Here is a 12838-nt window from a genome sequence, read left to right as displayed (position 1 = left end):
TTCTCAATGAAAAATTGGATGACATACAAAATCTGCAAGCTCAAACAATCAATCTATATATGACTTAAATCGATCATAAAAATTACACGATATGACACATTTAACACATTTAAATGCTACTCATAAATTTAAATACAACATAAACATAATATCAAATTATTTTATATATTTTAAATATTAATAATTTAAAATATGAGTTTAAATGAGTTAGATATGTTAAATAATGTGACTTTAAGTTATTAATACAATTAATTAAACATATCATAAATATAGGCATATCAATCTGCATAAAAGACGAAATTATGTTCATGTTACTAACAAGTTCAAACCAACAAGATTATACAAACCAAACCTATTTAACTCCATATCACTTTCGTATCGTGTTAATGTTCCCACGTCAGTCTGATGCCATCATGCATTGAACTGCATAAAAGAATCTCAGGCAAACCTAATCCTAAGAATAAATGAATCTATTTGGTACAAAATTCCTTTATTTGATCGAAAATAATTAAAGAAAAAAACATTTATCAGCTAAAATTCTCCCTGGCAGAGAAACTAACAAAACCCAGAGAGGATCAGCAGAAAAAATATATGAAAGCAGGAGGGACCAAATCATACAACATCCATTAATTAGAAAGGGTATTGACCACAAAACAAACTAGATGAGAGCTTGTACACCAATAAGTTGCATCTCTCTAAGCTTCCAAATCGGATAGAGGGCACCCTCTCCAAGTTCTTCTACATCCACTTGTTGCATGGCCCAGGCGTAATAAACAGTGTGAATTGTATCCTAGTAAAAGACAAGTTTGAGAAGATCTAAATCAATACATGAGATGGTAAATTAAAGATCAAAATGCATTAAAGCAAAGGTATGAACACAACACTAACATATCTCCGACTAGAATTCTAAGTTTCAATTTATTGTAGTTTATTTCATACACAAATTTACCTAGTCACCTCTCCATAAAAACCATATATGTTCATATATATATGACATGAATGTAAAAGCATGCAACACGGAGAAATGGTCTGTCCTTTACCTTCCCACCTTCCGTTATTTTACCCTCTCTATCACGTACGCAGTAGATCTGTTGCGTTTGAAACTGTGAACATTAAAAGGGTAAAGGGCACCAGCATCAGCTTCAAAAACCACAAGAAGCATAAAATCAAGCAAGACAAAAATTGATGAAGTAGAAAAGAAACTCATACTGCCACAATGATAATGGGGGAAGTCCCCATCATTTTGGTCTCTCTAACTTCTACATCAGATACATGAAGAATCTGCACCAAAAGTAGGCCCAAATTAGTAATATCAATTCATATCAAGAATACAATTCAACATGACATTTAAAACCAAATTATCCTGACTGCAATCTGCAACCTGACTTTTTACCTAGGGCATTATAATTTATAACCACCTTTCTGAAAGCCTGTATGAAGAAACAGGCACCTAGACATGCATTTTGAACACGTAAAACAACATCATGGAAAACAAGTCAATTACAGCCAGCTTTGTTTTCCAACCACATAACTAATAATAGTCAGTAGTGGAATTACCAAACAATTTCTAACAAGTAAGAAATGACAAGCGAACTTAACAAAGGAACAAGACCACTGGCTCAAACATTGAGGTAATTTATGGTCTCCAATCAAAATCCGAATCAACTAGTTTAATTGCTACTGTCAGATTTGCTCATGTAAACAATTCATGCAAAGAAAACCATATGTACCAAATCTTTCACATTACGGATCTTTTTTGGATATGTAACACAAAACAAGATATCTTTCAGAAAATGACTGTTTTATGCATTAGAGGAACGAGCAAGTTAGATGGTTTATTCAGGTCAGTGTTTTCCTACTGATTTTGTTGTATTTTGATGCTATGTTTAAATAGATTAATTATGTTGTATTTAAATTTATTTTGATACTATGTTTAAATAGATTAATTATGTTGTATTTAAATTTATTAATAGCATTTAAATGTGTTAATATATCCTTAAACAATCTCCAGAAAACTTCATACAAGTGAGATTAAAGATAACCATCTTACCAAAATCCATATATTAGGGCTTATACAGCAATTAACAAAATTGTCACTTTCTTACCTTGTTATCAAAAAATATACCATTGCTCTGATAAGCAGTATGCTCTGCTTTGCACCTCTCAAGAACTTCAGGACTACAATACTTCTTCAAAGTTTTGACATCACCCTGCATGCATAAAATTCTTTGTTTACTATCAAAGACATAGCAACCATTTGGAAACACCCTTTTCAAGGCAAAGATAAAACACTAGAGCATAAGCCAGCTGGACCCCATACTCACTTTTGTGTAAGCATTAAGGACTGGTCTGATCGCTTCTTGAACTTCCGTCACAAACTCTGGCAAAGAAAATGACCTAGACCATGCACCAAAAAATTCCGTAGTTGTCAATATACGGAACATAAAATAATCAAGCAAAAACAAAGGACAAGTGATCCTACGGATCTCGTCGACGTATTTCTTTGTATGATGCTGCAGCATCTGTTTCTTGAAAGATACTCTCATTTATACTGTCAAAAGGAGAATTATGATATCAGCACCTAAAAGATCACATGAAGAACTCTCTAGGTAAACTTATGGTTGATAAATTACTAGCAGAACAAGGATGAAAACACAACAAGAATAAGTAACATACTCCTGAATTTTGTGAACAATGGGGTTATCACTGGTGTCCCATCTTTCGCGCAAATCCTCTGCAATCTGCCAATCCAGCCCATATAATAATTTCAACCAGTTCAATGGGAAAGTATGTGTAATATAACAATTTTTTTTCCCAAATTAACTAATTGACACACTCCAGTACAAGAAATAACTGGAGCATGCATCTTAAGCAGAATACCAGAGTATATAGTCAGCAAAAGAACTAGGACAGTGGGAAGAAAAAGGCAATAGGATTGGAACATACCTCTTGGCCCTTTGTAACAACAGGTTCACTAAAGCCACTAGCATGCTTGAATAAAGGATGACCTTGCATCTAGGGAGAAGAGACAAGAATTCATTCGCATAAGAAGCAGACAAACCTAAGCAATAGGTGAAACTTTTTATTGATAGTTCAGTAAAACTCAGCATCACCAAAAAACTAACCTTCTCTTTGAATGCCTCCCACTTTTTACTCCAACGGGACTGCTTAGATGGCATAACAACAATATCAGTTCTTGTACTTCTTTCACCTGTTGATGAGGGAGGGGGAGTATACTCTAGGTGCCTTCTCTTACTTGGGTTACCACTTAACTCATCCTTCACAATGTCATATCCCTTCTTTGCTAAATCAAGAACCTTTGCTTCCTTTAACCTTTGGAAAGCCAAAGACACCTTCGGAGAAGAAATGCCTGACTTAAATTTTCCAAAAATAGTTTCTGCAGTATCACCTGACGCAGACTGCTCATGTTTCTGCTCCCCAGATGACGCCTTATCTCCATCCTTCACATCAGCACCATGCTGAGCTGAAGTACCGGTTCCCTCTGAAAACTCTTCCTTTCCAACACCAAAAGTTTCCTTAACCTAAAAAGTAATATGGAATAACTGATTAAATAATGGTCATGGACATAATTAGTAGGCCAACAATTTGAGTAGAAAGCAAACCTCCTCTTTGGCAGCTGAAATCTTCTCTTTCATATTGGCCGAAACCTAAAAAGAACATAATTACCAATTAAATAAGATTTAGGTGATACCAACATAGACAGTAGCTCCATGAAACATTCATATTGAAAACAGACAACATTCTTCATATCTCACAGCCAATACTTTAATTACAAAGAGACACCCTAATTTTTAGTAGCAACAAGAATACTACAGCTGATTGACCTCATATCATTCGAAGAGAATATAGAATCTATATTACCTGAATTGTGGTCAAACATAAGAGTGCTACAGAAATCATCGTGAGGTACCATATTGAATGCAAACAACATTTGATACATATGTACATTTGCATATACATTGACAGAAGAGTGCTATATAGAATCTACTGGAGGTCATTTTTCAGTAATCATCCTCAGATTTTGATCTAAATCAGCCCACTTTCTGAGCTATGGTCAAATTCTAAAGTCAAACTTATTGATTAAGCTGGATTACATACTAATTCCACGAAATGGATCGGATACAAATGCACAAGGAAGAATACGTACAGCTTTTGGGTATAAGTAACTTCCATAAACATGCATTATAAGGAAAGTAATTTGGCAAAACATATAACAGATACATAACATAATGTCAACATAATTAGTTTGGGTAAATAATCAATACAAGCAAATCCCTGGAAGAACTATAGGAAGAGAAGATAAGTTTGGAAGTAACCTTTTTAGCTGTAGCTTCAGCCTCTGTCCATGCACCATCGACCTGCTTGTAGAGCTGCTGAGTTGTCTGCTTCGTTCTGCATTCGCCATTTCACCATCTCAGGCCCTCCCTTGACATACAAGGGTATGTCTCAGCCTATTATACTATCAAGGCTAATTTTATGCCAAAACATAAAGTCGTTACTATAATACAAAAAAAAAATTACCTAACTTTCAGGTCCTCTGCTTTCCCCTTTAGCTCCTCAACCGATTGCTTGAATTCCGGATTTCTACAATATGCATAATGTCCCAAAAAGAGATGACGCCACCGAAAGATTGTTAAAAAAGATTGTTTCTTACTTTCTCAAAATGAAAAAGCATTGAGCTTAAAAATACCTGTTAGCTTCGCCTTTAATTTTATTGGAGAATTCATTGAAGACGCTGAACCGTCGATTACTCGAGTACCCATTTCCAGATAGCAGTCTTAGTCTCACATTCGAGCCCTAAGACACCAATCCCCAAAAAAAAAAAAAATTATATTAAAAAACAAAACAAAACAAAACTTAAAAATCTTTGCCGAACCAAGCCAGAAGCTTTATACCTGTTCAGACGTAAAGTTAAGAAAAAGAGGCTGTCTTGCAATGAAAAAATCTCGAACTAGTTTCCTACCAGCCATCAACCCAGTTTTCTCCGAAAAAACACTTTCTAGGGTTTAAAAAAACATATATATGGTGTGGTATAAATTTGGGGTTTTTTTTTTCCCCCTTCTTCGAAAGAGAGAAGGAAATAGTGGACAAATTGAAGTAAAGAAGGAGATTTTTATTAAATCTTTGTCGTGCGAAACAAACAATTGACAATTGAGGGGTTGTTTGGTTAAAGGGATTAACTAAACCCTTTCCTCTGGTATTTCTAATTGCCTGTTGGGGGCAGGGCATCTCACGTCTGAACTTTTTCGCCTTTGTTACCCTTGTTCAAATAGGACTAGGGTTTTCATTGTTCAGTTTGTGAAATTACATGAAGGACCTTGATTCTTAAAAGTTTAGATTTCTTGCAAAATAAACCCAATATATATATAAGCAAATCATTCCTCTTATATTTATATTTATCTTCAAGCAGTAATAAAAGTAGGTTTTATTTTACCTATAATTTGCATATGAAATATATGACATGGAATATTAGAAACATTTTGATGCTTGTATACTTTGAATGAAAAGAAGGATATAAGACATTTCAGCAATCAGGCATTATTGTAAAAGAAATAAAAAGCCATTGAAGAGTGGAAGGAATCTCTCTGAGCTCAGCTGGCCAATCTTCTTCGTATGGATGCGGTGCCATTTGGTTTTTTCCCTCTTTTGCCTTCCCAAATTCTAAACATGTCTATTTGTTTATCCATTCTCCCGTTGTCAAGAGAAACAAAACCCATTTGGCTCTTCCTCGATCATTTTATTTGACCATCTTTTTGAGTTTGGTATTGTTGTTGTGTTTAAAAGAATTTGAATTAAGATTAAAAACTATTCTTGGCATGGCAAATGCAACACCCAATAGGCTATGATAGTCCATTGAAGTTGGCATTTTCAAACACACCTTCCAAAGGCTAATAATCGCATACACTAGAAATCCTGATCTCACCTTCAAGAAACATCCCATGCAGATATTAGATTGTCCACAAAATAAAACGGTGTGCAAAATCTATGTCAATATAGTAGTGAACTTATCCTCGACAGATTACTCTGAAAAGACAAAAGCACAAGTTGGTGCAAAACTAAGTTTCCCCTACCCTACGCTTTTTTCTATGACCACACAGTCTACTAATTACACGCATCATTTGCAATGGAAAAGCGTTCGGTCAGGCGAGCTGCAGCATCTTCCGAGACCAACCCTTGAATCATCAGAGTCTTCACTTCCCACGCCGAGTATGGAAACCCTTTCCTGGCATACGAGTTGAGCAAGGCAGCACTCGCCTGCTTCAGCAACTTATCGTACACGTTCCCACCTTCATTCACACCCGTTGATTCCAGCAATGTCATCTCAGATCTGTACCGTTCAAACGCTCTCGACCCGAACACGTTCAATACCGTCGATGTCTGTGGGACCATCCTTGGCCACGCCTCTCTCCTGCTGCTCCAAAACCTGCGGACGCACACACCATTTACACACAGTCGCCCGAGTCAACACGGTCAACTCGGTGTCATGACTCACCGGGTCTCAGTGTGGGAAAAACACGTTTTTACAAGGAACAGGTTTCTGGGTAGTTGGGAAAATTAGCTAATAAATAAGGATGCAGTGTATGTTTGAAGTGCTTTTAGAGAAAGAGAGCTTACTGAGGAGTGCATCTTCCTCTGGTTCTAGTGTAGAGAAACCCAGGCTGTTGTTTAATAGATGTTGTGGTCGTAGCCGCCGACGCCGTGGGTGCAAGGCAAGTGACGAGGAGAAGGAGAATGAGTGGACTCAGTAGAAGAGAAGTAGCCATCTTCTTAGCTTGTTTGAGGGACCAGACTACTTCCATTTGTGTTTGGGATCCGAGTAGTCGAGATATTTGTCTCGATTCGCTGTCCGGAACGTGCTGCTAACCTGCTACTTAACACTTGCTTCGAGTTGAGAAACTGTTGTTCTCGAGATGGATTATTTAAAAGGATATGGACATGTTTACCCTTGTTTAATTTGAATAACTTCACTTTAACAATCCAAACCTGGTCTAGAGTATAGCTGTTTAGAGTCGACGAAAAGGGGTATCCTTGTGTTTGTGGAGTCAGAAAAATATTGAAGGAAAGGAAGGTGCCTCCACGTTGTAGTACATGTGAACGTGATGCAGAGATGGGGACTCTTTTGATTTCTTCTTATCTTGCCAAACACAAAAGTGTCTCAACATTTACAGTTTTATAGTACAACATTATTGCGTATAAGCCAAGAGTAGAAAGAAAACAAAGGAGAAAAAGAAAAGTAAACATAACATTACACTGCTCATAAAAAGCAGATAGAAATACAAGCTACATATTGAAGCAGTAAATTTGCAGCCGCTCACATAACAGGCCATCTTATTCGGAGGCCTTTTATGCATCCTCTAACCTAATCTCACCTACTTGCCAACCTCACAAAGAAACCCAAAAAAAGGGGAATACATGGGTCAAGCTCAACTCTTTTATTAGGATATTACCTACACCATTACTCATGACTTTCATTGCATTGGCTTTAAGCCTCGGCCCTTCTCTCGTACCTCGAAGAAGTGAAGAAATAGTTGTTTTGGTTGCTATATTTGACCCTCTTGGCCTCCTTTCTTGATATCTGATAGGAAACGGCAACCACCTCCTCAGGTATTGCCCGCATGGCAGACAATCGGCCAGCCAGAAGGGTGTTCATAGCATTGTCATTGGTGTAGAAGCAAACCCATTCGGCTCCTTCACTTCCGGCCGGTTTCTTGAAGGCAAAGTTCTGCGGCACCGTCAGAAGCTGTCCCTTCTCGAGGTAGTCGTCGAACACGGCATCACCGTTTTGGTTCACTACCTGGACCCTGGCGTGTCCCCTTAGCATGTAGAATATTCTGTGGGCATTCATGGACCATTGTGGAATCAAACCAGCTTTCTGCACCCAAATTTTCACCCCAAAAGAAGAAAAATTAAAAATTATTTGAAATTTGATTAGAATAATATATAGAGTAATATAATTCACTATTTCATCAAATGTAAACTCGTGATTAGAATAAATTTTCCTATATGAAAATCACAAAATTTAGTTGTACTACTTACGTTGTAGAGAGCATCCCTCTCAGCGCTGAGGCCAAGGTACCTGAGGATGGGGAGGTTAAAGCTATTGAGAGTACTAATACGACCAGCCTGAGGATTGAAAATATGGGCATGTTCAGGGTCGGCAATGTTCTCTTTGATTCTCATGGTGCAGAAAGTTTCGTCTAGGCCATTATCACGTTGAGATGATCCTCTTCCTCCTTGCTGCTGTTCTCTTTCCTGCTGACGCTCTTCATGCTCTTCTTGCTCCATCCTTGGTGGTTTTATAACTTGGAGTCTGCTCTTGACCTTGACGATGGTCCCTCTCTTTCCTTGGTCGTCTTGTAGCTTCTCTATGGTTTTCATGTCGACGTTGAAAGCTTGAGCAAGAAACTCAGACTTTTGCGGTATGAGCTCTGCTGCTGGTGGTGGCAACTTTTGCGGTTGTCTTCATCTTTTTCTTCCTCCTCGCTACTGCTTCCCTGCTGCTGCTGCTGCTGTTGTAGCTGCCTTAGTTTCTTCTGATCCTCTTCTGGGTTACCAGCAAGATGGAATCTGTAACATACGGGAGAAACCCAACAAGAAGAAAGAGTTAAGAAAAATTTACTTTGGAGATTGATGATTTGCTGCAAGAATAAGTAAACATATATAGCTACTCTAGGGTTCATGTCAAGCTGATTAGCGCTGTTGCCGGTGTCAAAAAGGTTGACAGTAATAACAGACTGATTGACACCGTTATAGCTCCAGTGAACTACTCCCGCTGCCAATGCTAAGACATCGCCCTCACGGTAGCGGCGGATCTTCTGGTGCTGGTCTTGGAACCTTAGGCTTTGTCCATGTTGAGATTGTTGTGAATCCTGGAATGTTTCGGGACATCCAGGCATTACGGTGCCTTGAATACCGCTACCTGAACAAATTAAAGCATCGCAAACAAAATCGTCAGGTCAAACTTACATTAATTCATTGCATTTGAAAAAGTAAGCTAATTAAAAAAATTTACCCATACTATATGTTTTATATTTATCTTGGACAGCATATAGAAGCTGAGGAGCATTTGTGACGGATGGCAGAACAAGTCCATCAGGTTCAACAATGTGCCTCATCACTGCCATTCCAGCGCACTTGAGCTGTTTGTTCTTGGGGTTCCACCACTCAGTCACTCCGGCTTCGGACTTGATTCGTGTGACGGGTTCAATGGTGTCAAGCCTATTGATTTGGCACTCATTTTGGAACTGCCAAGACTGCGAGGAGCGGGCTAGGCAGCCATGGAAGAGCAAAAGAAGAGTAAGAGAACGAGAGAGCAGAGAGGGGTTAGGCATATCTATAGTGTGGACAAGGGCTGCTTATTTGGTTGGAGTGAAGAGGCGAGTAGAGGAAGCTGGTATTTTATAGAAGAGAAGTGGAAGCGAAAGGGTGACACTGAGGTCGGGATTGTCGCCATGCTTCAGTTTGCATGGTGACTTAACCCTAATAGCTTACACATCATAAAATCAGGTAGGGCAGGTTGCTCAAAGCTTCAGAAGAGTAGCACAAAGAGCCTAAGAGAAAGTGAATAATCCAAAAGTACTAAAAAAAGGATCAGTCTATTAATTCCATACCTCAGAATCTCTCAAAAGGAGTCTGAGTTTGAGGTTCCACCAGCCGTAACTCAAGCCAGGCACAGGCAGGTGAATATCCGAGTCGGACCACTGTTTTTTTCTTGTCCCTCTAGTCCCCACAACCAAAGCCAAAGGCTACGGCCTTCAAAAGTCCCAACGTGATATGCCGCAGGAGCTAGCTAGGACGCCCATGAACCTAAGGCGTACCATTGTTGTTGTTGCTTCTTGGGTGGGACAACTGGGCCATAAAATGTTAGGCGTCTTCCCACCTGGCCACCGCCAGGTATATTTAATTAATTAATGGGTCATAACTCATAACTAAAGCAGAACAATCCCAACTGCAAACTGCCTACTTTTGATGGGCTAAAACGGAGTCGGCAAAATTTTTCTTGACAGTAAATCCAGTCCGTTCACGGTGGGACTCGAACCCACAATCTCCCGCTCCGGAGGCGAGCGCCTTATCCATTAGGCCACGCGAACTACCATACCTCTAGTGCCGTCAAATGATAAACTGAGAAGCAGCTACATAAACCGTTGCGAGATGCAATTGCTAAACTTGAGCTCGGGAGAATTACCAAAAATATGTTACTAGTGCTTGAAAAGCACAATGTTACGTGTTCTTAACTGATTATTGATTAGTAAAGATATAGGAATACATTTCTGTAACAGAGTCAAATCTTCATTTTTTTTGAAATATTTAATATGTTTATTGCATAAGTAAGACATCATGAATTATTTGGTGGGTAAAAATTATTTAATTTGAACCATATTAATTTTAAAATAGTGCACTACAAAATGAAAGCAATATGTGCTTCTGTCATCAAGTCCTTGTACAAGTCTTAATATAGCACGAGATATAGCTATTAATTAAGCAGCATCAGAAGAATATTAGTACTACAGCTCACCAAATAGATGGTGTTTAATTTCTAACGCACAGGTGCGAATTTGAGTGTGTGGACAGAGGGTGAAATGATGAAAAAAATCTGCCAACTCTCCTAGTTCTTTAAGAAGACGTACATGGGAACCGTGGGCTTGGTTTTGTATCTATAGAGAACCTTCTTCCTCTTGAGCATGAAATTGTCGATAGTTATAACAATCTTCCCTGGTTCTCTGATATAAAATGAATTTCTAACACTCTCTCCCCCTTTTTTTTCCTTGTGTATTTGGAGCAACACCTTGTACGAGCCTTCATCGTCTGGGACGAACTCCTCCTTGTAAGATACATCCCATCCTACCACCGTTAAATCCCAAAGTATTGTCACCCCAGCCTGATTACATACATGACACCAAAGATTAATCCAAAGCAGACCACCGGATTAGTTTTTGTACATTGTAGGGTTATACAGTATATATATGTTTGTATACACCTCAGGGGCTGGAATTTGGATGCGCTCAGATATACTAGCTCTGACGTTGCGCTCTAAAACCTTGTCCTCTGGGGAAAACTCATTGTCGTTCTCTCTTTTGAGACCTCCGTATTCAACTGGAAGGTTTTCTGGAGATACAAATCTTGTTTCCAAAGGAAGTACTTGGATAAAATTAGAAATAAGCAATTGTGATGATATAAGTAAAAAACCATTAACTTCAGTAAAAAAAAAAGCATTTCTTACTTGAGAAGAGTCTCCGAGACTCTCCCTGGTCTGGCAAAAACAATCTTGCTATTCCTTCTTTGAGTTTTCAGCCGAGAAGAAAGAACATGGGATACATAGTACCACAGGGGGACATTTATGATTATCTGCAATTTTCAATTGAAATTAATATATATATATATATATATAGTAGCAATAAGCAATCAGTTAATCCAAATAGCATGATCCAGCTGACTGACTGACTGGCTGGCTGGCTATATTTTGGTCTTACACTTCGATGGATGAGCTCGGGATAATGGTCTTGAAGCAACATCCAAGCTTTTCGGGTAAGCGAACGCAGTTCCTTGGTGGCAGGCCCTGGTGAGTTCTTCAAGTCTATGATCTGAACTATAGAGTCAGCTCCACCGGGTTCAAACCTGAGTTCCTTGATACCCTTCTCCATGTATTGAACCCTCCATCTTAAAAACTTTTCGCAATCCTCTTCTGATCCAAGTACTTTGTCGTGCATTTGCGTGTTCCTCAAAGCACCGTATATGTTGTAATACAGAGGGTGACCTTCCCTGTCTCTGCTATTCAGGTAGGCCGCCTTTTCTAAATCAGGACCAAAGTTTTCTTGGAGGATTTCGTCAGCCTTGAATTCCTGGCGCCATTTCAACGTCTTTCGAAGCATCTCAAAGGCCTCATGAACCTTGTAATCTTTTGCTTTCAAGAACTTCAGGAACACAACATCGGTCCCTCCATGGCGTTTGCTTGGCATCATAGGTACACCCCACAGTGTAATCTCTTTCAGTTGTTCTATTGCCTCTGCCCTTTCTCTTGGGCTAAGAGTATTGTGTTTAGGTTTCTCCAGGAGAGAATTCCCAAGAATGGCGTCTTCGATTCTGCACCTAAATTCTATCAAGGCCTTCTTCTTTCTGCGCTTCATTTCCATTACCGCAGCTAGTTTCTTTTCATCTTCTTCGCCCGAAGGAGGTTCTAACTTTTCCTCATTGGTGGCTAATTGTCCATTGACTTCCTCATTAGCATCTAATTGAGCCTCGTTATCGATTTCATTAGCCATGTTATGATCCTGAATCTTACCACTTTCTTTGCCTTTCTTCATCTTTGCTCTTCTCTTCACCATAGGGAGAGGGGCCAGCCAGGAACTGAACCCCTGAGCTATAGGGGATTCAATGGAGAGACCCAAAGAGAGGGAGAGCGATCGAGGAGAGCCAAATAAAGAGAGGTAAACGCACGTAATAGAAATTTTTCTTAGAAAACAGCTGGTTTTGAGTAATGACTCAAATCCAAGATGAGCTTTCCAATTCCAACCGTTGGTTGCCTGCCTTCAAATTTAGATATAGTTACAAACAAATAGTTTGTTTGTCTTGCCTGCCCAATATAGACGGGATAACAATTCATAAAAATTAAAAATTAACCGAAATAAAAAAACAAAAAACCAAAGGTTAGAAACTGTTTAAGTAGAATTCACCCGATTGATAAAAGGCCACCGACCTGGATTCATATGTCTTGGTTCATTGGGAAGGCAAGAATATTACCCAAAAGGATTTTTAGGGATTTAAGTCGGGGCAGGCGGGCAGCTGCCTCCACTTGCCTCCCTATGTGTATGTGTGTGTG

At 38.9% G+C, this 12838-nt stretch overlaps 4 protein-coding genes and 1 non-coding gene across 5 annotated transcripts; all 5 read right to left on the bottom strand.

The window, feature by feature from the left end:
• LOC18613142 (mitochondrial import inner membrane translocase subunit TIM44-2) lies at positions 285-5264 on the bottom strand. The gene is made up of 14 exons (XM_007050236.2): positions 4917-5264; positions 4712-4818; positions 4543-4605; positions 4338-4413; positions 3624-3668; positions 3126-3542; positions 2947-3015; positions 2677-2741; positions 2483-2551; positions 2325-2397; positions 2106-2210; positions 1210-1281; positions 1041-1103; positions 285-790 (listed from the first exon to the last, which is right to left on the bottom strand). The coding sequence occupies exons 1-14, from the start codon at positions 4989-4991 to the stop codon at positions 659-661; spliced, it is 1431 nt and encodes a 476-aa protein (XP_007050298.2). The 5' UTR covers positions 4992-5264; the 3' UTR covers positions 285-658.
• On the bottom strand, positions 5922-7101 carry LOC18613141. Its single transcript, XM_007050235.2, has 2 exons — positions 6637-7101; positions 5922-6445 (listed from the first exon to the last, which is right to left on the bottom strand). The coding sequence occupies exons 1-2, from the start codon at positions 6819-6821 to the stop codon at positions 6124-6126; spliced, it is 507 nt and encodes a 168-aa protein (XP_007050297.2). The 5' UTR covers positions 6822-7101; the 3' UTR covers positions 5922-6123.
• On the bottom strand, positions 7335-9353 carry LOC18613140 (legumin A). The gene is given in 5 exon segments (XM_018117968.1): positions 7335-7894; positions 8059-8432; positions 8435-8591; positions 8691-8941; positions 9035-9353. Coding segments are annotated over 5 exon segments (1491 nt in total). The 3' UTR covers positions 7335-7504.
• On the bottom strand, positions 10040-10112 carry TRNAR-CCG. Its single transcript has one exon. It is a non-coding gene; the product is annotated as a tRNA-Arg (tRNA).
• On the bottom strand, positions 10429-12623 carry LOC18613139 (patellin-4). The gene is made up of 4 exons (XM_007050232.2): positions 11493-12623; positions 11243-11367; positions 11000-11141; positions 10429-10900 (listed from the first exon to the last, which is right to left on the bottom strand). The coding sequence occupies exons 1-4, from the start codon at positions 12342-12344 to the stop codon at positions 10628-10630; spliced, it is 1392 nt and encodes a 463-aa protein (XP_007050294.2). The 5' UTR covers positions 12345-12623; the 3' UTR covers positions 10429-10627.

Source organism: Theobroma cacao, chromosome 1, assembly GCF_000208745.1.
Source record: "Theobroma cacao cultivar B97-61/B2 chromosome 1, Criollo_cocoa_genome_V2, whole genome shotgun sequence".
Lineage (NCBI taxonomy): Eukaryota > Viridiplantae > Streptophyta > Magnoliopsida > Malvales > Malvaceae > Theobroma > Theobroma cacao.
The sequence above is the reverse complement of the archived record's forward strand: the minus strand, read 5'-3'. Positions and strand labels throughout refer to the sequence as shown.